Below are 24,485 nucleotides of genomic sequence, written 5' to 3'. Positions count from 1 at the left end.
ATAAATACGGTACTTGCGTCGTATTTGTTATGTTTTTTTTTTTTTTTTTTTTTTTTTTTTTTTTTTTTTTTAAATATTTGTATATTTCCTGTTGTTCAACTATGCTAGAAATGATATCCTCCTGGGTAGTTAGAACAGTTGTGTGTCGTTGGGAGTTTATTGACCGACTTTTTGAGGCTGTAAACAAATAATATTCTTTATCATGCAGAGCGATCAACAAAACACATCCTGAATTCTTTAGTACATCTCAGAAAACAAGACAAATTCAAAAGGTAGATTCCCCACTGAAGAAAATGAGATTTTTTAGAAATTTGAAATCCGGCATTAGAAGCATATAAAAGAGCACATCACGGGTAAAATTAAATATCGTTTTGAAAAAAAGCAACTGGGAAATACTGTAAGTAAACTCATTATGAATTTACTTTTTTGTGATGTAGTCATTATATATAAATATATATTGCATTTAATAATCGTTAAATCTTGTTTTTCGACTGTTTCAAAAAAAAAAAAAAAAATAAAAAATTATTTGACAAAATATATAAACACTTTTTTTTATTATAGCTGTTCCAAAAATTCTACGGAACCATGAACATTGCAATTGGAATACTTACACTGATGGTTGTGTACGTGAAATCTACACCAGAAGTAAGTATCACTTTCATTTTCTATTATTTTTACCTACTCTTCATAAGTTTTCAATAACTTTCCCGACTGCTTATATATTTTGATGTATAATGAATGAGGGTTTTACCTTTCTACCTTTTTGTTAGAATTTTGATTATAATGCCTAAATACTGAAAATTTTAAAAGAGTTCCGGACAGTTTCTTTCTCTCATTGTGTTTGAATCAAAATTAGTTGAAACTAAGTAAATTTTGAATATTGAAGATCCTAAATGTTATTTTTAATATTCTTATACTGTGCGATACAATGCTTTTGAAGCATTACGACACATTAAGTATGTTTTGGTAGGTTTGCGTCGAAGGTTCATTCAACCTATGCCAACATTTTGAAATTTTGGTATTAAATTGTATGAAAAAATGTTGGCATAGGTTGAATAATTTGTAACAGATTAAGAGGTATTAAAACATTAATTGATTAAGGGATAATCAATTTACAAGAAGTTTAAACTTAACGTTTAAGTGTACTCAAAACTATATTTGCTACATGTAAAGTAATAATGTAGGTATAATTGTGTGTGTTTGAGTATCTATTTTCGTAGAAATTAATATAAAATTAACAGATAATAATACAATGGAAAATAAGGATTTCTACACTTTTATCAAAAAAAAATCATCTATTCATATTATATATACCAGTGTCATTTTCATGAATAATATAAAAACATTCGCTCACTTAGGCAAAATAAATCAATATGCAGAGATAAGTTAAAACACAGTTTGACTTCCGCTATGTGTTGATTTGAAGAGTTTTTTATTTACTTCCTGATGAAAACGTAAAAAAAAAAAATACTTATGTAGTTTAATCTGATTTAAAGAAAGTTAATAATCACAGTTTTGTGTCCTTTTTAAGCTTTAAAATATAAATTTGTTGTACTAGTTCTAAACGTCAACATACTGTTGTTATAGCCTCAAAGTTCACACGGAATATTTCAAAACTTAGAAACATCTGAAAGATGTTTTGAAATCACCTTGTTATGAATAGATACATTCGAAGAAAATCAAACCTATATGTCGAGCACAGGAACATCTGATTGCATTTGACAATTTGTCAACTGGGGCGAATATGTATTACTATGATCATCTAGATGTTTCAGTTGTACATCTTATTTCCTTGTATTTTCTATTTTTGGTAATATCATATGAGTGACTATCATGTACGAACAGAAAATATTCAATTTGAACAATAGATGGTTGTATTTAAACCATACATGTAGCTTATTTCACCAATTACTTTTAAAACACACTATATATATACTATCTAACTCCAAGGTAAATTCAAAATGAGGAAAGTCCATAAAACCTAACGAATTCAAACTCTCGACTATATCAACAAACGGAACAAATGGAATTCATCTGTCATGAACTGGTAGAGACATTTTTCGAAGAAATCGTGGGTTAGAACTAGTTTTGTAGGACATATTAGTCAAATGATAAAATCGTTCATACCTTTTTAAAAATTCTATTCATATTCAATGAATTGCGTTTTTTATATCTTTGATTACGATACGCTAAATTCAGATACGTTATTTAGTTTTCCTTTATTTATAATCACTGGAATATATAGTATCTGTTTGTTTCATAGGTCAATCACTTGATTGAAACTGATCATCAGGGTCGAGAAATACATATGGATGTTATGCATGATATTGAAGACAAAACTGTCATTGCAGTCATTGGCGATGTTTCTAAATACAAGAATGGTATTCCTACAGTCAATTTCCATGACTATAACACGGTAAGCACCGCAGTTTTGCAATTATTATAAGAATTAAGATACACATACAATGTTTATATATTAGATATAATGTAAATTAAAGGCAACAGTATCAAAATATTGAAAATCAAAATAGTATACATTTATTTCCCGTGCCTGAGGGAGATATGAAGATTTGCTCACCCAAGAAAAATCATATTTCACGAGGTCATCGCCTGAGGGAAAAATGACTTTTAGAGGGTAGAAAATCTTCATATCTCCCTAAGCCAAGGGAAATGAATGTTTTATTCCACTGCCTATATTTTTTTTTTATTATGAACATAAGATATTAATTTACATAATCGTTTTCTTATCCGTTTGTGTTTTTTTAACTAAACACAACATACACAATGATAATCAGTTCAGATTATGAGTTAATTAGAGTAAATTTAATCTTTTCTGTTTTTTTTTAGATCTGAAATGATTTTTAAAAACCAAATCACTATACTATCTTTAAAAAACGACAAAAACGTTTTAAAACATTAACCGCGTGTAACGTCGCACAAGGCAATCCCGACATTCAGAGGTGAATATGATACTCAGAAGGAAATATAAAGTTTAATTCGACGTCACGTGGGATATTTTCAACCAATCAAATGTTGATTTCGCTATCAAAATCAACATGCAGTGGAATAATATACATTTATTTCCCGTGACTGAGGAAGATATGAAGATTTGTTCACCCGAGGGAAATATGATTTTTCGAGGGTGAGCAAATCTTTATATCTCCCGAGGCCAAGGGAAATGAATGTTTTATTCCACTGCCTCTGCTTTGTTTACCACCTGAACATAGAATATTAGTTTGCATACATTTTTTTATCCGCTTGTTTATATAACTAAACACGACATACACATTGATAAACAGTACGGACCAAAAGTTAATTATATAAGTCTTTTTTGTTTTAACGTCTGAAATAAATTTGAACACGATAATGATTTTTGCTATCGCTATTTAAAACGTTCCAAACGTTATGTACATTAACCGCACGTGACGTCGCACGATGAAGTCCTGACATTTCAGAGGGGAATATGAAGATTTGTTCAATGACACGTGGGATAGTCTCAACCGATCAAATATTGTTTCAACTATCAATATGTATAAACAGTGGAATAATACATGTTATTCTGAATCTTTACTGGGTGTATGGGCTCATATTTCACGTCACTGATTTTAATCCTTGGCCATCTGGTTAAGAGGATATAGAAAACTGACACAGAATATGAACCAATATTAATATTCCTTGTGAAGCCCGAATAACAATTATTTATTTTTTGATTCGAGCGTCACTGATGAGTCTTTTGTAGACGAAACGCGAGTCTGGCGTAAATATAAAATTTTGGTCCTCAATGTTTTTCAACTTCGGACTTTATTTGGCCTTTTCAACTTTTTGTTTTCGTGCGTCACTGATGAGTCTTTTGTAGACGAAACGCGCATTTGGCGTACAAAATTTTAATCCTGGTGCGTTTATATTATACTGAAGTGATCTGAATTAAACATATATACCCATTTCGATAGCCATTTTTGTTGCATTGGGATACTGGCTCATATTCCCTGCCAAAAGAATGAATCAAATTGTTGAGATACAGGCACTGCGGATCGGTCATAAAACTGACGTAGTGTAGATTTCAGTAATTATTTTTTTAACCGTGCTATGCAGCACTTTAGCGGTTCGAAAGTAGTACCCTAGAGAATACTAACTGTTTGATGGAATATCGACCCACAAACTTCACATACTTACTGTCGATTAATGTGCTCACATTCACACTCTTCATCAGATTAGAAGAACACATATGAATTTCTGTCGAAACATAAATAGGACATGATCCTATATCAATCTTTATATTATTAATTCATTAAAAAACAATAATAAATCATTTTATGTCATTCACTTCAAACGTCCGTTATGTTTATAAGGAGAACATCATAAATACGATGTCTTTGGGAATTCAACGTGTAGAAACATAGTACTTAAAGGAAAAATTGTCATTGATATTTCAGGGTTATGGAGTGCTGAAAAATATCAACAGGAAAGCGTGTATTTTAACAAAAACACCCGTTCCTATTGGAACAGACGAAAAGTACAGAATTGTAAGTTTACTTATAATCGTATGCCTTTTATTAACACAACTATTTCTGTTCATATTTGAAATAAAGTTTTCCATTTTCAGTTTGTTTTAACTTTATAACAAAATATATGATTACAGAAAAACTTATGTAATCTTACATATATATATTGATGTATTTGGAAATCCCTGTACGAAGTCAAGTTTATGACAGTTAGTTTCCAGTCGTTCCGTTGGTCAATATATTCGAACGTTCGAAAGTGTCAGGTTTTTTTTACTTCTCGTTTCCGAATTTAGTTCAATATTTTAGTTACTCCATTTTGTTTTATAATTTCACAGGGTGTTACTACTGAAGTCCATGACCATTTCCTAAAGATTGTTCCTGCAAAAATGTTATATGATGAGGTCAAAGCTTTAGCAGGAGAAAAGCTTGCATCGTTTTGTAAAGACTACACGACACTGTATGCTGAAGTTACGCCAGTGAACAAACACAACAGACAGAAAAGAGGTACGTTGTATACATCATCTAAATGATTCAACTTCCGCATAATCAAAGTCGAAAAAAAACGAAATTTTTGCTATAATAATATTAATATAAATGTAAAGAGGTAAAATGTATTTATTAATAAGATAGAACACAGCGAATAAAAACGATCAAAATGAATGCAGAAGAAATCTTGGCGTAAGTTTCAACCTATTTCGATTTGAAGCAAATTCACAGAATTGAAATAAATATACTTCACATTTAACAAGGATAGGTTCCATTAAATGTTCGGAAAATAAAAGGGTTAGTGTACATTAATTTTCATATAGATTATTTGCATTTTGAGTTCATACTTTTTCTATCAAAACGCGATAAAATACAGAACTGGTCCTTATCAACGTTGAACAATTGTTAACTAGTATTGTATTTTTGTTTCTGTAAATTCTTTCTCGAGAACAGATTAAAACATCACGGTTAATTGAGATATCTATTTTTCATTACAGAGGCAGCAGAAATTGTCCAAGATAGTAAGTTTAGAATCGATAAATCACTTTGCGCATGTGTTAAAGAATGATAAAGTTTAAAAAAAACGCAAATGCAAATGGAACACAACGGAATTAAATAATGAATAATGAAATAAAATAGTCTAATAATATTTATTCAGTAAGTAACCGATTGCATTTAATTTCTATGCCGAAAAATAAATGTGGGTAAAACTTTAATGAAATCGACACAGCGTTAGACACAAATCAAATGACATTCAACAGTCAATTTACAATCTTCAACAACAGATATGTGTTAATCTACTAAGGTCCGTAGGTTGTGCTTCGTCCAGTTTTAATTTTTTAAGTTATTGTTCACTTTGATTTATCGCATGTGCATACATTCCTATGTACATCAACATATTATAATGATTATTTTTCTATTTTGTACTATTGAATTAGAGGAAAATCAAGTTCTAAAGAAATATCATTGTTAAATAAATTAATGTATAATTAAAAATAATAAGAGTTGTATTGATGCCAGTGAGACATATATCCATAAAGACCAATTAACAAAATAAGATTTAAGTATAATTAATACTACAACATTAACGGACAAATATTACGACAGACAACCAACGACAACCACTTGCACTACAGTCTCCTGGCTTGGAACATGCACATTTACAATGCAGCGGATTGATGATTTAGTCTTGGAGAACATGCTTTATGTTTTAGTTGAAATTGGTTTTGAACTAGCTTTTAGTAACCGTCTGTACTCTATGATTGGCTCTTTGTGCCTTTTGTCTTAATGTTAGTTGTTTTTTTTTTTGTGTTTCGTGCCAATTAAATGAGTCTTGCCAATTCAAACTGCTTTTTAGTTTGTTCTTATGTTGAGATGATACACCACTTTCCCATTTAAGGTTGATGGTATAGTGATAAAAAAAAAACGCGTTAAACCCCGCAACATTTTTTGTGTGTCTGTCCCATGTCAGGCACTTGTCGTTGGTTGCTCTCTTTCATGTTAGTTTTTCGTTTGGTTTGTCACAAATCCGGCCGTTTGTTTTCTCGTTTGAATTATTTTACAATTTGGTCATGTCGCGGCGTTCTTAAGCTGACTATACGGTGTGGGTTCTTGTTAAAGCTCGTAATTCTATGATGAACTATAGATGCTACACCCACGAGGTTTTGACTCTGATGTATAGTTATCTCATTTTCAGTAATACCACATATCCTGATTTTTATATCGTGAGCTCTCCTCGGATTGAGCTCTACATCACACCATAATACTAAATTGTAAGTCATATGGAAACAGATAGGTACAAAGTAACGCAGTTACCAAAAGCTAGTTCACAGTAAACAAATACATACTTGTAGTTCATGTTCTCCTAATTGTGTATTGTGCTGAGTGTATTAAATTTTTTTTTTCTTTTTATAGTTGCCAACAACTGGTGTGTATTTTCCAGCTGTTCGTTTGAATTAGCAGCATTTAATGCCGCCCTTGACGCAGCTGAAATATAACGTTAATTATGATTATGTTTTGAGTTGTAATCAACGTAAAGAACATTAAATTTTCGAAGAATGATTTGATATATTTGATACATGAATATAAATTAATTTTCTTGTGAAATGATCCATACAAAGCTATATAGATGACCCAAAGGGAAACATTTTGGCAACAGTTTGATAAATATTCCGAGTCGTCGGACTTGATATGGAGTAATAGTAAAATACTCTATGACGACTTTAATGTCTATCGAAAACCATTAAACAAAATTGGTATTCAAATGTATGTGTGTATATATATATATATACAACTCGTCTAAACATCAACCCAACAATGTTAGATCTGTAAATATATATATATACTTCATGTGTATAATTGAAAGAAATAAAGAATACTGCATATTATTCGTTTATCTTCCATTATTGTTCATAAATGTATTAAGTTTCAAGTTGATGTGAACATAACTTTTTGGTAAACTAACTTTACAAAAATTTTAACATAAAAATGCACGTGCAACATTCCTATGTTCAGAAAAACTGTAAAGCTGGGCTAAAACTGTAATATGAAATATGATTTTAAAAAGTTCACATCATATGAAATTGTGTACTTATATTTCGACAGACGGACGCCCAGACCAGAACAAATTATGCCTAAGTACAATTAAAAGATGGTTAAAAAACCAACATTGTTGAAGGCCTTCCGTGAATTTATCCATCTGGATCCTTTAGCTCAACAAGCCTTAGGGAAGAACCTTTGACTTTCACCAAATGCAGACCTATCTTATCATTGTTGTTACATCTTTTTTTGTTCTATCAAACCAGTAAAAAACATTTTTTTTCTTTTAACGATGTCGGTTTCCTAGCTCTACGTCACAACTGTAAATATAATCAAAAGAATTTACAACTTGACAGCTTATATTTGTTACTTCAGATTAAGAAATCCAACTGGAATATTCTGTTTTAAACAATAAAAACCAAAGATTTCATACTAGCATGACTTTATGGATTTCATTATATCTTTATACAAGATATGTTTATTTATTTGTTTACTTATCATAAATGCAAAACAGTTACAAAAATATCAAAAGGGGGAGGATAAAGAAATAAAGATTCCCGGTTGTCAAAAAAGGATTAAGTTGGCTTTAAAAAAAATGAATTTTGTCTCTAAAAATGTAATGCTTTTCGGCTTCCTACTGGAATAATTAAAGGCAACAGTAGTATACTGCTGTTCGAAATTTCATTAATCGATTGAGAAAAAAATAAATCCGGGTAACAAACTAAAACTGAGAGAAACGCATCAAATATAAGACGAGAACTACGACACAACAGAAACACAATATTAAAATGTAACAAACATAGAAACTAACTATAATACAACAATGGCCATTTTCCTGACTTGGTACAGGACATTTTAAGAAAAAAATAGTGGGTTGAACCTGGTTTTGTGGTATGCCAAACTTCCCGTTTTATGCCAATGTTAAATATAACATTAAAATGACAACATTGCATGACAGGACTACAATACAAATAAATGGGAGAACATATAGGACAGAGAAACACACGAATATTAGATAACAAAAGGTACCAGGTTTAAAATTTAATACGTCAGACGTGCGTTTCGTCCACACAAGACTAACCAGTGACGCTCAGATGAAAAAAGTTCGAAAGCCAAAACAAGTACAAAGTTGAAGAGCACTGAGTACCAAAATTTCCAAAAAGTTGTGCACAATACGGCTAGGGTATTCTGCCTGAAATAAGAACATCTTTATTCTTTTTGATAATCAATACTTTTGCAAACAGCGAATCTTATAAAATGAAATATAAAAGATATACATGATCAAACCGAAGTGGTGACTAACTACAGAATAAAAACAGAAACATTACATAAAACAACCTAAACCAGCATATAAAAATACACAGCCGAGTTAATTGTCACGTTTCAAGCTATTTACGATTTTTGTCATATAGCTTGTAACATATATAGGTCTCGTACATCATTTGGCTTTCAAATGTTGGGGTTTGAGCGTTCCTGATGAAGGTAAATAAATAAAAGCGGTTCGGACGCACGACATTTATCACGTTAATTTCATTTACAAGTCGATACCGCTACTGGTTGACATTAGCCCAAGATTGTATCCCAACTCAAAACTATTTTCATAATATTCAAACACATCAATAAAAAACCTTGTAGATAAGGTACAGGTAATTAACGTTTAAAATTGTAGTTAACTCTTTTCCGTACACTTTTTGACCACAAGTATAATAACTAACAAGTGTAGGCACAATTAATGCATGAACAGGACGCATATATGCATAATTTGTGACGGAAGACCTGGTTCTTTCAAATTTTTAAATCGTGTAATCCTTTTATCGGACGAAAAATGTGATGCGTTGATGCCTACGGGCATATGGAGAGACAAAAAATATTGAAAATGTCCAATTATTTTTTTCTTGTATTCTATGTTTGTGTATATTCTCAAATGCGGTAAAAATTCTAACATGTTGATTGGCAACTGAAAAAATTTATTTACATCATAAAATATAGTAATATTCAGTATGTAACACAATAATCAACGTATTGTATCTCTTAAACTATCTACATTAACTGTCCTTTTAATACGATTTTACATTATAATTTAAAAAAAACAAAAACATGTATTTTAAAATGAAAACTTGTGGTAACAATTAACGAACGATGAAAGGAAATAAAAAAAAACAACATGCTACTGGAAGCTATTGGAAGTGTATAATCTTGACCTCAAATCAAAGATCAATATAATAGTTTGACACTTGTCCCAACCATAGATATCGGAACCTTTTCTAAGTACAACACTTTTATTTTGCCAATAGAAATAGATAGTTTTAGAATTTTTTTCCGATATCTCTTTGTTTCGCAAGCCAAATATTGAATAAAACAAACAGATTAACATACAAATAACTTGATTTTGACAAATACTAAGGCGCAATGCAAAGAGTTATACCGGGAAACACATCCTAGTTTTTATGGCGATGTTGTTTATCAAGCCCGGGAATTTAAATACGATCCATGTTAACTAATTGATCCTTTAAATAAACTTATCTTAAAGGTTATATATTTAAAACAGTAGTAAAATATAAAATTAAACAAATTAAAACATAACTAAATATTTTGCTATATTATCATGTACATCAATGATAACTAAAGATCCTATATCCTGTCGATAATGTTTGCTTATAGTTTCGCATCGCACAAGGTCGTGTGTTTCTCAGTTTTTTTATGACATTTTAACACTAAATGCATTGGATGTGTAATGATTGATTGATAGATAGATTTATTTATTAGTTGTTATTGGCTTTTAACTAGCTTTCAGTTACCAGTACGCTTATTTCGACGCTTTGTGTCTATTGTTTTAATGTTAGTTATTGTTGTGCTTCGTAGTGATCGTTTGAGTTAAGCCTATTACAACTGGTTTTTAGAGTTTGATCTTATGTCGTGCCGTAACACCACTGTCCGAGATAAGAGAGAGGGTCGAGCTCTCACAAACATGTTTAGTCCCGCCTCATTCTTTTTGTGCCTGTCCAAAGTCAGGAGCCTGTTATTCTGTGATTGTCGTTGGTTCATGTCTGTCATATTTGTTTTCTGTAAATTGTTAAGTTATAAATAAGGCCGTAAGTTTTTTCAACTGAATTGTTTCACAATTTTCTTGGCTTGACATTTTTTTATCCGACTATAGTCGCAGGTTTGAATCGAGGATCTTTTAATTTAGGACGCAGCATAACATGTGGGGAAAAAGTTTTTAAAAAATCTCCTAAAAGTAAAAAAAAATGTTGGATCGTTTTTAAAAGAATTCGCCCTTTCAATAGAATTATTCATGTGTAGTATCTTCATTTAACAAGATGTTACTCTTATCTGAATATAACTAAATATACATCAAAGTTCAACATGGTTCAAAAGGTTCAATGTGATATTTAAACACTGTTTTTCTTTTGATACCCTGAATTCGGAATAATTAACAAAAATATTTATCTCATTGTCAAGCTCACCTCAGTTTCAAGAAAAAAAAATAAAGATGATTCCCTTGAATGAATAATGACATGTCCTTTTGATATGTCCGTCAGATCAAACACTTATTACCCACAAAGAAGAACGTGAATGTTTTGATCTTTTGGTTTTCGATGCTGTTCGACTTTGTGCTTGTTTCGGCTTTCAAACTTTTGTATCTGGGCGTCACTAGTAAATCTTGTGTGGAAAAATGCACTTCTGGCGTATTAAAATTTTGAACTTGTTGCCTTTTGTTGGCTGTTGTTTGTGTGTTTCTTTGTCGATTGTGTTCTCCAATTTATTTATATTGTAGTCCTGTGGTGTTGAGTTGTCATTTTAATGTTATATTTCACATGGCTATAAAAGAGGGAGGTTTGGCATGTCACAAAACCAGGTTCAACCCACCATTTTGTCCTGTTAAAAATGTCCTGTACCAAGTCAGGAATATGGCCATTGTTATATTATAGTTCGTTTCTGTGTGTGTTACATTTTAACGTTGCGTCGTTTGTTTTCTCTTATTTTTTAGTGTAAATTCACATTGCGATAAGACGTGTCACGGTACTTGTCTATCCCAAATTCACGTATTTGGTTTTGATGTTATATTTATTATTCTCGGGGGATTTTTTCTGATGCTTGGTCCGTTTCTGTGTGTGTTACATTGTAGTGTTGTGTCGTTGTTCTCCTCTTATATTTAATACGTTTTCCTCAGTTTTAGTATGTTACCCCGATTTTGTTTTTTGTACATGGATTTATGAGTTTGAACAGCGGTATACTACTGTTGCCTTTATTTTGCATTGGTGCGATGTCAGCATACAAAGAAATTAATAGTTTACACAAGAGAGCAAACGCTGAAATGTGTCGCCTTGTTTACCTATCATGATTGATTCAATTTCCGAGGTCTAAACATTAAGGTTTTATTACAAGTATCAAATCAACTTAACATTATCAATGATCTTTTGAATAAGGCCATGGTTAGTTAAAGCCTACCAGAAAGACAGGTACACCTTACAATAATTCATGCACCACATAAAGTTGTCATGTTGCTTAACGTAACTAAGAAACGGAATTGCTTGCTGTTCGGTGTGAGCCAAGGCTCCGTGTTGAAGGAACGTACTTTGACATGTAACTGTTAACTTTTTATACATTGTGACTTGGGGTGGAGAGTTGTCTCATTGGCATTCATGCCACCTCTTCTTATTGATATTAAGAATGAAAACGAAACATTGGCAAATAAACCTTGAAAATAAGGTCAAAGCTAGGTTAGATGAAAGCTACTATCATACCATACACCAAATATAGTTCACATATTAATAATGCTATATGAAAAGAGAACCTAACTGCAGAAACTTAACATTGGCCAATGAACCATAAAAACGAGGTCACGGAGAGATAGTACCCTCCAGACAGACATGTTCACCTTGCAATCATTTCATATGAGTTTATCTATCCATACACCAAACAAAGTTGTCACATTTTTTATAGTATTTGAAATACAAACCAAAACACAAACACTTAACATTGACTAATTAATAGATATAGGAAGACGTGGTATGAGTGCCAATGAGACAACTTTCCATCCAAGTAACAAATTATAAAAGCAAATCATTATAGGTCAAGGTACGGCTTTCAACACGGATCCTTGGCTCAAACCGAACAACAAGCTATAAAGGGCCCCTCAATTACTAGTGAAAACCATTCAAACGAGAAAACCAACGATCTAATCTATATAAAAAACGAGAAACACGTATAAATTACATAAACAAACGACAACTACTGTACATCAGATTCCTGACTTACGACAGGTGCAAACATTTGCAGATGGATTAAACGTTTTAATGGTAACAAACCTTCTCCCTTTTTCTAAGACAATAGTATAACATCACAACATAGAAAAACACACGATAAAATATCAATTGGAAGGTTTAACTCAATCAAAAAAAAACTATGGAAATGAGGTCAAGGTCATATGAAACCTGTCATGCTGACATCTAAACCTTACAATCATTCCATACACCATATAACGTTGGCCGACTGCTTATGATATCTGATAAACGGACATAATCACGTAATTTTAAACCTGATTATTGATCCATGGAATGAGGTCGAGATTCATTGAGTCCTGTCTGATTGATATGTAGAAGTTGCAAGAAACTCATATAACACAGATAGTTATCCTATTGCTCATAAAAAGTGAAAAATTCACATGACAGCAGTCGCTAAAGTAAAACAACGAGGTCGATAACAATGGCCATATGAAAGAAGAGCAATTCGTAATACAAGCCTTCTAATACTAAATATGAATCCTGCAGACCCTTTATCCTCTAAAAAAGAAAACTTTCTACAAAACATTTTACGCCGACGTTGCTACAGGATTGTTATTCCTATGTATTTTAGTCTGCTTAATTTTGTAGACAAGCTATTATAAAAATGACGCAATATTTTCCATCAGTAGAATTTTGCAGAAAAAAAGGTTAAGTGAATAGTGTTGTTTACACGTTCATAGACATGTTATTCGTCGATCTTCCTTTCAACATAAAACAATGAAGCAATGAAAATTACAAAAAATAAACAAAAGCAGACTAACAGTATTTCTACAATGATTTATTTATTTAGTGAATATGTTTTCTTGTCGTTTGGTGTATTCGAGCTTTTGATTTTGCCATTTGTTAAGTAACTTTCCAATTTGAATGTTTCATTCGATATCGATATTTTTGTTATTCTACTTATTTCCCTTAGTAAATAAAAATACATACTGCACATCCACAAAGCTGCGTTGGTATAATATAATGTTTTGAATTTCATGAGTGGCATTGGGGCAATGTGGTATTGAAATTATCCATCAAATATCATTTATAATCTTTCATTATAAAAAATCATCAAGTGTATCTTTTACCTTATTTCTATAAACTAATCAATTTTCAATGGTATCAATTATGTTTTGGTAAGGGTATGCAACATTTTATACCTATTTTTTATGCTACATTTCGACTTAATGTTTTTTTTTTTTTGTTATTGTTATCCTATACATGATGATAAAAAGAGGCAGGGAAAATGAAAGGGACATTCAACTTTTATGAGTAGAAGATACCCTTACATATGATGGCAGAATACGACAGACGACGAAAAGATAAACTGTAAACAACACATATAAATAGAACCGATTACAAAACTGGATTTATTTCAGGTGCCTCAGATGAAAATCATTATCATTTTATTTATTCAAATCAGATGATATTGTGTATCATAAATTTTATTAATTTTAGAATAAATCATACAGTAAAAATGGAGCAAAAATCAAATATTTATAGAAAAAATATTAACTTTAGACTACATGGTGCCAATTAGATGTGTGTTTTTATTTTGTATTTTTGTTGCTGTTTCATACACCATACATTAAATATATTTTCAATCCCTTCTTTGAAGTTAAAACAGAGTATGATGTCATAAGCGTATCAGACAGAATGTTAAAAGTACAAATCCTTGCATCGAATTTCCCATATGTTTTCGGTGACTTTTCATTCAATGTTAGCTTATAAATTGCTTCCGCATGTTAGTTTAAGCACTTTGTGTGTCATTGGGTGTACTATTTATTTACAAACTTTTGTGAAGGTATAAACAACATGTATTCTATATCCATGCGAGCTTACAAACAGAACCTAAATTCTTAATTGCGTCGTCGAAAAACAACATGAAATTAAAAGAACGATTAAAAATAAACTTTCTGAAAACTTTAAAACCCGGTTTGAGGGGCATATAAAAGAGCAACTCTTAATAGACATATCATATTGTTTGGAAAAGAGATTGCTTTAGCAAATACATTCACTGTAAGTAAACATAAGTCGAAATTATATTTATCTAAACTAAGTTGTATTTCCGAATAGACAATGATATATATGCTTTTGCTTCATTATATAAATATGACAAATATTTCAATATGTTTTTAGTTACGGACTATTAAACTCTTCGGAATAATGATAATTGTAGTGGCATTATCTATACTGTTGGTTGTGTACGTGGAAACTGCACCTGGAGTGAATATTACTTTCTTTTTATGATAATATTCATTTAAAAAACAGATATGTTCCTCAACCTTGCATTTGATTTGGCCATGAACTTTTTAGATTCGAGCGTCATCGATATATATTATGGAAACGAAACTCCGTTTGGCGAACCCCGTTAGAAAGCAGATATTTGTGATGAGTGTATACACTTAAGCGTTTTGCAACAATGTTACTTCTATTTACAAACTCAAATAGTTTTTGATAGCTGGATATAGCTATTACAAAAGTGTTGGTATATGATTGCGAATGTTGAGATTACAAATTGCGTTAAGGTCCCTGTTTGCATAAGGAAATTAGTCCTATTGTTACTACTTATAAACCTTAGACGTTGTTTTGGACAGTACTTTTTTCAGTTTTTAAGGATTAAATTTCCTTTTTATAAAACTGCAGTTTTGGTAATTTTTTAAACCTTAATAATTTGGAGAATGTTTAAGAAATATGACATAATATTGCGTTTAAGATTCGAAGGAAGTGTGAACTGAAGACATTCTGAAAATTGCTTTAATATACTATTTATTTCAGAAAAATTAACCGTAATCATTCCATTTGATACAAAGTAAAACCAAGCGAATATGACGTTTTCAATCACAAAAATGTCGAAGCCACTTTCATTTCTTTTTTTTTCTGTTAAGCCAACATATTATATATGACCATTATACGCATAGAAAAAGCAACACATCATTGTTTTCCAGTGTTATGCAAAAACATGCAGATGTGCTGTAAACATAAAAATTCACTACCTACATAAATGATTCTTATCGTGGACAAATCGGTTGTCTTCCACCTTTCATGTTAGAAGTGTGTAGGAGATACAAAGTGAACTTGTTAATGCTTTTTAAACTTAAAGAAGTGTTTTCTTCTTAAAATCTGTCTGAATGATGTAAACCAAATCTTGTAAAATTTTTAAAAAACTGTTATAGTTTGTTTGTGATGTAATTATTATTGTTTAATCACTGCTATTGTTCATTTCTGTAGGTAAATCATCTGATTGAAATTGATCACCAGGGTCGGGAAATACATATGGATGTTATACATGATACGGACGACAAAACTGTCCTTGCTATCATTGGTGATGTTTCTAAATACAAGAATGGCATACCAACAGTAAATTTCCATGACTACAACACGGTATGCATATTGTATTGAATAAAGTATCAAATTTTCAAATATGATAATCTTTTATCGAGGTAAGTTCAATACAAATGTTTAAAAATGAAAATAAGTATGAATGACCTAAGGAATGAATAACAGGGGAAAAAGTAAGATCACAAAAATACTGAACTTAGTGGAAAATCAGTTCGGAAAGTCCATAATCACATGGCAAAATTAAATAACAAAACGCATCAAAAACGAATGGACAAGAACTGTCATATTCCTGACTTGGTACAGGCATTTTCAAATGTAGAAAATGGTACATTAAACCTGGTTTTATAGCGCTAACCCTCTCACTTTGGTGACAGTCTCGTTTAAGGGCAATAAAAGGCAAAGAGAAGAAAAAACAGCATGGTAAGTACTATAACGAAGGGAAACACAGCAGTATAACAACAGTATGCAGAAAACTAAAATTCAATAAACACGAACATAAACATCGGGGTTGCTTTGGGAGAACAGTTCCTTCTCCACGCTAGGCATTTGCATTGTTACTCTTTGAAAGTAGTATTTGGTTATACGTCGCATTTAGTGAAATCCAAATCAGAGATGTATATACGACTAGTGAAATAGTTCGTGTCATCTCCGACAGATATTTCAAACTGTTTAATCAAATCAAATGGCGTCTGTAAAACTTTCAAAGGGACGTATTTTTTCTATTCACACTTCTATGCACAATGGCTTCAATGTAAGCAGCTCACCACTATCATGCAAATCATAATTTAAAACACAAAGTTATATAATATCGTACCAACTAGGAAATGTATATATACCATATAACGGCGCTGGTGAAATGGAAATCCTAACTGAAACAAATAAAAATATCCCCTGAGTCGTAAATTGTAATTTTCAGCATTAATATTAAGTTTAAATGTTTAATGTTATATTTGTAATTCTCATCGGATTTTGTCAAATGTGTTGACGTCTTTTCTATTACATCTATGTGTTATGGTTTAAAACAAATTTATCACCGCATTCATTCATTAGATTTCATTTTGTTCAACGTAATCAGTACGATATTTTACGTTTGAAGTTAGATTCAAAACAAACCGGACATAGCTTTATAATATAGTTAATTGCTACCTTAGTTTGCTATTAATAAGTATTAAAATGTGCATTGTTATTAAATGCAATATCCGTATTTAGTTCAAATTTAATCTTAAATCAATCCTAATTCTATCTTATTCATTCAAATGTGACGTCATTTTTCATTTTTTGATGATCTGTTTTACAAATTCAAATGACGTCATTTTTTTTCTTCATTTTTTACAATTTCAAATATGACGTCACTTGGCGTTCAGGTTTAAACCTATTCGGATTTGTCTACATTTTGTGTTACAAATGTCTGGTTATGTAATGTATTTCAGTTGTTTCCTGTAATTAGTTAATACTTCAGTCTTATCATGTACATCTTTTGTATATAATTTTATAAATTTACTGTTTGCAAAAGTATGAATTATTCTAAATAATAGGGATGTTCTGGTAACTAACAGAAAACTCTGGCCGTTTTTGGCACAACTTTTTTTTATCCTTTGGTCCTCGATGCTGTTCGACTTTGTGCTTGTTTCGGCTTTCAAACTTTTGTATCTGGGCGTCACTAGTAGATCTTGTGTGGACAAAATGCACTTCTGGCATATTAAAATTTTGAACTTGTTGCCTTTTGTTGGCTGTTGTTCGTGTGTTTCTTTGCCGATTGTGTTCTCCAATTTATTTATATTGTAGTCCTGTGGTGTTGAGTTGTCATTTTAATGTTATATTTCACATGGCTATAAAAGAGGGAGGTTTGTCATGCCACAAAACCAGGTTCAACCCACCATTTTTTCCTGTTAAAAATGTCCTGTACCAAGTCAGGAATATGGCCATTGTTATATTATAGTTCGTTTCTGTGTGTGTTACATTTTAACGTTGCGTCGTTTGTTTTCTCTTATTTTTTAGTGTAAATTCACATTGCGATAAGACGTGTCACGGTACTTGTCTATCCCAAATTCATGTATTTGGTTTTGATGTTATATTTGTTATTCTCGTGGGATTTTTTCTGATGCTTGGTCAGTTTCTGTGTGTGTTACATTGTAGTGTTGTGTCGTTGTTCTCCTCTTATATTTAATACGTTTTCCTCAGTTTTAGTTTGTTACCCCGATTTTGTTTTTGTCCATGGATTTATGAGTTTGAACAGCGGTATACTACTGTTGCCTTTATTTAAGGTGTTTGTCATTATATGAATCAGATTTTTGTTTATCTATGTATTTAAAGTTCAATGGATTAAATGCGAAGGGCGCATTAGAATGTCTGTGGAGAAGTAATCTACACAATGATGTGTCATTTACATTATAGGATTAAACACATTTTTTCTAGAGGTTATTGATGTGTAAACCGGGGCGATTAACTCACAAACTGAATAAAATTTTATGTTGAGTTTGTGAGTAATAGCCCCGGTTTACACATCAATAACCTCTAGAAAAAATGTGTTTAATCCTTCTAATTCTTCAGCCAAACATTTGTGATATTTAATAAACATTTTTTTGTTGATGGCTACTATATATATTTACCATCAAAAGCACATTGGCCAGTCGTAACTAAGGAATGCGCCGCCATCTTGACTTTCTAAAAACCATAACTGTCCGATAAATACAACGGAATCTTAAATGAAATAGCACCTACCTCAAAAACTTTATTTTAATTAAATGTTGTCCGAATTTGAAGGGTACACGTAACGAAATAACCTTTCCCTAAAAAATTTCCATTCGTATGACGTTATTTCGCCAAATCCTTCATGAAAATTCGGGGAATTTTATTAAATTTAGTTTTTATACATTTTCGAAGCTTTAGTGCATTAAATTTATTTCTTTTTTTGTTATATATGCACTAGAATAGTCACAACTGTTATGCAATTGTTTTAAATCTCAATTTGCTGAAAATCCCAGGATCACTGCAAGCTTGTGTATCGCGCATGAATAGATTACAAAAGTAGTTTCGGAGACATGGTTTATCGAAGTGTAAACTTAGAGAAAAATTCTAATTGACCAATCCAATTCAAGTATTTATAGATATGCAAATCATATAAGAATTATCTTGTTATAATACCAATTTGTTCTTTTTCTTTTAACGATACAAAAGTCATGATTCATCTTATAAAAACGAATGTACGGTTTGTATGAAGTAATAAATAAAAAAGTGCTACATGTAATTTAACGAAATAATACGTTAAAGAAACTTTGTCATTGATATTTCAGGGTTACGGAGTACTTAAGAATATCAACAGGAAAGCGTGTATCTTAACAAAAACACCCGTTCCTATGGGAACAGACGAAACGTACAGAATTGTAAGTCTTATCATTTAGGCTTCAAATGCTTTCTCAACATACAATAATTATTTTTTAATTTTGAATAAATACATAGTGCTGAAATGTGTGTCCTTTAAACTTTGTTGACAGTGTAGTTTTATCGTTGTTGCTGTTGAAATCATATGCCTTTTATTAATACAATTATTTAAAATTAAGTTTTCAATTTTCTGTTAGTTTTAACTTTATTTAAAAACATATGATTACAGAAAAAAATATCTTAATGTATTTGGAAATGTCTGTACAAAGTCAGGATTATGACAGTTGGTTTTCAGTCATTTCATTGGTTAATATAATCGAACATTTGAAAGTGTCAGATTTTTTCAAATTCTCATTTCAGTTCAATATTTTAAGTTATTCCATTTTGTTTTAAAATTTCACAGGGTTTACCACCGAAGTCCATGAACATTTCCTAAAGATTGTTCCTGCAAAAATGTTATATGATGAGGTCAAAGCTTTAGCAGGAGAAAGGCTTGCATCGTTTTGTAAAGACTACACGACACTCTATGCTGAAGTTACGCCAGTGAACACACACAGCAGACAGAAAAGAGGTACAGTGTAGACATCATCTAAATGATTCAACTTCCGCATAGTCAAAGAAAAATTTTAAAAGCTACACTTTTGCTTTAATAATATTAATATAAATGTAAAGAGTTAAAATATATTTATAGGGAAAACGCTACTATTAATTCTGTCATAGGCGACAATATTAACATTTTCTAAATTTACCACTTGTTATGAAAAAAACCTGGAACCTGGATAAAACAGTTATATGTTGTGTTAGTACTATATTATTCTGTTTCAAAAATTAAAACCAAATAGTATCATAACCAACTTCCAACAGAGGTTGTTTATGTTATCCATGCCCACCGTCATTTTGCACCAAAATTATGAAATTTTGGAAGTCTTTTCGAATCATTCTATAGAAAATATTTCAATAGGTTTCAAAATTAATATTTTAAATATACACACTGCAGTTATTCATAGATAAATAAAAAATTACATTGTACCCTTACATCCAATCACAGCGCTCCTAAGTTGACTTCCTTCATCTGCCTTGAATACACAAAAGGCCAACCTAATGCTGGAAAAATGTAATGCTACCGTTTTCTCTAAAACAATAGAACACAGCGAAAAATAACGATAAAACGAATGCAGAAGAAATCGTAGGTTCAACCTATTTCAATTTGAAGCAAATTCATAAAATTGAAATAAATATACTTTACATTAAACAAGGAAAGATTCCATTATATACACCTGGAAAAAAGTATTGCAACACCAAATTCAAATTCAAATTAAAAAACCACTTTTTATTTTTTTGTGATATAATTTGGTAAAATAGAATTAGTTAAACATTATTTAAGTATCACCTGAGTTTAATCAATAAATATCGACTCGATAAGTTCTTATCTGCACATGCAGCTACTGTACCCGTAAACAGCAAAACAGGTGTTTTAATCCTCATTGTTTTCAACACTTTAAATAACCAAGTTTTTGAAGTTATGTGATTGACACCTTGTAATGAGTCCTCGACAACTCTTAACTGCAGCAAGATGGCATATTATCAGCATGAGCGATCAGGGATGTCGCTGTTACAAATGCATTTATTGTTGGTCATCACCATTCCACTATAAGTCGTTTTGAGAATAAAAATCAGGCAATAAACGTTGTTAAAGACCTTCCGAGATAAAGAAGACCCCCTATACCATTTGCTAGGAAAAATTAGGCATAATTAAGGTTTATCAGAAGGAAACCCATTGCATACAATACAATCCTAAAAAGAGAGTGGTGGGTACACAGGAGCCTTTTAACAAGAAATGTTCTAGATCGACTCATCGCTACAGGTTATCGTGCGATAAGACCATTTCGGATACCTTTGCTTACGAACAGACACACAGTTTTCCGTATCCAATGTAGTGCAGAGCTCGCCAAAGTTGAAAATTAGCATCGTGGAGGAAGATCCATTGTTCCTATAGAATTCGGTTCATCTTCTTTGGTCCGATCGTAGCCCGGATTTGAACCATATCGAGCATATATTGGACACTATTGGGCGTAAAGTGCGCGAAAGGACACCACAGTTCAAACACATCATGAAATAAACAATGCCCTTCATCAGAAATGGTTGCTGCTACCTTAGAAACAAATTAGTCGATTTTTGGCAGGAATCAGAAGACGTTATGATGCGGTTATCCGTTTGAATGGAAGCTGCGCACAAAGTACTAATTCTTTGGCGTATAACGATCACTCATGATGTGAACAGTCATCGGAAGATTAATTTTAAAATGTCTGACATTGTAATGTTCGACTACAGTAATAGTTGTAAAACGCATTTTTTTGTACAAAAAACACTTCATTTTGTTATCAAAATTGTGGTTATATAAATTTATTTTTTTTAAAACATTTTTTGTTCGTTTAAATGCCAATGTTATCATAAACTATGTTTCAATAATATTATACAAATATTTTACCATATTTCATCCAAAAAAAGAGGTTGATTTTTCAAGTTTTAAAAAATCAAGGTGTTGCAATACTTTTTTCCATGTGTATATATTCAGAAAATAAAGGGTTAGTGTACTTTGAATTTCATATAGATAATTTGCATTTTGAGTTCATACTTTTTCTATCAAAAACGCGATAAAATAATACAGGTTCTTATCATCGTTGAACCATTGTTAACTTGTATTGAATTTTACTCTGTAAATTCTCTCTCGAGAACAGATTAAAACTTTGCGCTTAATTCAGATCTCTATTTTTCAATGCAGGGGCAGAAGAAAATGTCCAAGAAAGTAAGTTTAGAATCAATAAATCACTTTGCGCATGTGTGAAAGAATGAAAAAGTAAAAAAAAAAAAAACCAACAAATAAATGAATAAAAATGCAAATGGAACACAACGAAATTTAATAATGAATACTGAAATAAAACAGTCTAAAAAAATATTCAGAAAGTAACTGTTTGTATTTAACTTCTATGCTAAATGATAAATTTGGGCAAAACGTCAATGCGATCGACACAGCGTTAGAAAACAATCAAAGGATTTAACAGCCAATTTGCAATCTTTACCTAAAGATACGTGCCAATCTACTAAGTCCTTCACCCAGTCACGAATGGTCCTACGAACATCAATATAATATCGATTATTTTTCTATTTTTTTACGATTGAATAAGAGGAAATTCAGCTTCTTAAGTAGTATTAGTGTTAAATAAATCAACATATTATAAAATAACGAGAGTTGTATTGGTGATATTGAGTAATAAAAAGGTAGTAATTCTATGATGACATATAAACCTTGATGTATAGTTATCTCATTTTCAATCATACCACATCTCCTTATTTTTATATTGTAATCTCTCGTAGGATTGAGCTCTAACATCACACCATAAGACTAAATTGTAAATCATGTGGAAACTGATGTGACGTATTTGGCACAACTTTTTGGAATTTTGGGTCCTTAATGCTCTTCAACTTTGTATTTGTTTGGCTTTTTAACTATTTTGATCTGAGCGTCACTGATGAGTCTTATGTAGACGAAACGCGCGTCTGGCGTATAAAATTATAATCCTAGTACTTTTGATAACTGTGTACAACGTAAAGATCTGAGAGTATCCACGGTTACCAGAAGCTAGTTCACTGTAAACAAATACATGTTTTCCGAATTGTGTGTTCTGCTGAGTATATGAAGTATATGTTCTTATTGTGTATTGTGCTGAGTGTATAAAATATAGGTTCTCCTAACTGTGTGTTGCGCTGAGTGTATGAAATATATGTTCTCCTAATTGTGTTTTGTGCTGAGTGTATAAAATATATGTTCTCCTAATTGTGTATTGTGTATTGTAAATAAAATGTATGTTTTTTTCTTTATAGTTGGAAACAACTGGTGTGTATTTTCTGGCTGTTCGTTTGAGATAGCAGCATTTAATGCCGCCCTTGACGCAGCTGAAAAATAAATTGCGAACTAATGTCGATTAATTATGATTATGTTTTGGATTGTAATTAACGTAAAGAACATTCGAAGAATGGTTTGATATATTAATACAAATAAGTTTTTCTTGTGAAATGATCCGTACAAAGCTATATAGATCGCGCAAAAGGAAAAATATGCGGCAACAGTTTGAGAAATATTCCGAGTCGTCTGACCTAGCATGGAGTAGTAACATCTGTCCTGGGGAAAATACTTTATGACGACATTAATGTTTATCGAACTGCATGTGTGTATATGTATGTGTACTTCATGTGTAAAATTGAAAGAAATAAAGAATACTGAATATTATATTTCTAGCTTTCGTTAATCTTCCATTATTGTTTTATTGTTCAAGAAAATAATTTGCCTATGTCCCGTTTGCACTATCATTTTCGTTGATCCATTATTTGCCATATAGCTTAAAAGGTTCTCTTAGGCACAATGAACAAATATATTAATTTCAAGTTGATGTGAACAAAAATCTTTGGTAAAGTAACTTTACAAAAACATTTCTATATTCAGAAAAAAACAGGTCATGCAATCCGGGGTTTCCCTTGTTGGTGTTGAAATATCAGTCTCTAAGGGTATCATCAGCTCAGTAGTCAATAATTCGGTACTGACATAAGTAATATCAAATCTGTCGGAAATTAAGGACTCATCGTTCTCAGGCCGATTGACCTCTGGTTATTTGTCTATTACTTTTAGTCCTTTTTTGGTAATACAATCTCCTCAACTGTTTTGGTTCTTGTATATACTTTGCTTTCTAAAGTTCGACTTTGAACGTTCCTGATGAGTGTAGATCCAGAAAGTTATAAAGTACTAGTATTGTTTTTACTTTCATCATTTGTGGTTGAAAAACATATCAGGATCCAACTTTGTGCCTATGTTGTCGGCCTTCAGATAATCCACCATCTAGGACTATTGGTCACACAAGCCTATGGCAATTGAATTTCACTTGATTTTAGTGCGGTTAGAAGCTTTGCAATT

General features: G+C 31.4%; 1 protein-coding gene and 2 long non-coding RNA genes across 3 annotated transcripts; all 3 read left to right on the top strand.

Moving 5' to 3' along the window:
* The first annotated feature begins 200 nt into the window (after nucleotides 1–200).
* Nucleotides 201–5,032, top strand: LOC143081072 (uncharacterized). Its single transcript, XM_076257306.1, has 5 exons — nucleotides 201–272; nucleotides 562–645; nucleotides 2,264–2,416; nucleotides 4,434–4,523; nucleotides 4,838–5,032. The coding sequence occupies exons 2-5, from the start codon at nucleotides 586–588 to the stop codon at nucleotides 5,030–5,032; spliced, it is 498 nt and encodes a 165-aa protein (XP_076113421.1). The 5' UTR covers nucleotides 201–272; nucleotides 562–585.
* Nucleotides 5,033–14,904: 9,872 nt separating this feature from the next.
* On the top strand, nucleotides 14,905–19,523 carry LOC143080717 (uncharacterized). The gene is made up of 3 exons (XR_012979780.1): nucleotides 14,905–15,022; nucleotides 16,028–16,180; nucleotides 19,432–19,523. It is a non-coding gene; the product is annotated as an uncharacterized LOC143080717 (long non-coding RNA).
* Nucleotides 19,524–19,922: 399 nt separating this feature from the next.
* On the top strand, nucleotides 19,923–23,809 carry LOC143080716 (uncharacterized). Its single transcript, XR_012979778.1, has 3 exons — nucleotides 19,923–20,090; nucleotides 22,302–22,325; nucleotides 23,402–23,809. It is a non-coding gene; the product is annotated as an uncharacterized LOC143080716 (long non-coding RNA).
* Nucleotides 23,810–24,485: the final 676 nt, after the last annotated feature.

Source organism: Mytilus galloprovincialis, chromosome 6 (genome assembly GCF_965363235.1).
Source record: "Mytilus galloprovincialis chromosome 6, xbMytGall1.hap1.1, whole genome shotgun sequence".
Classification (NCBI taxonomy): Eukaryota; Metazoa; Mollusca; class Bivalvia; order Mytilida; family Mytilidae; genus Mytilus; species Mytilus galloprovincialis.
This window is presented reverse-complemented; position numbering and strand designations above follow the sequence as displayed.

Bases quoted from the DNA above. Each gene is read 5' to 3' on its own strand.
- LOC143081072 (XM_076257306.1), top strand. From the start codon at position 586: ATGAACATTGCAATTGGAATACTTACACTGATGGTTGTGTACGTGAAA. The intron at 2,417-4,433 runs GTAAGCACCGCA...TTGATATTTCAG, and splicing joins ATTTCCATGACTATAACACG to GGTTATGGAGTGCTGAAAAA. The intron at 4,524-4,837 runs GTAAGTTTACTT...ATAATTTCACAG, and splicing joins CAGACGAAAAGTACAGAATT to GGTGTTACTACTGAAGTCCA.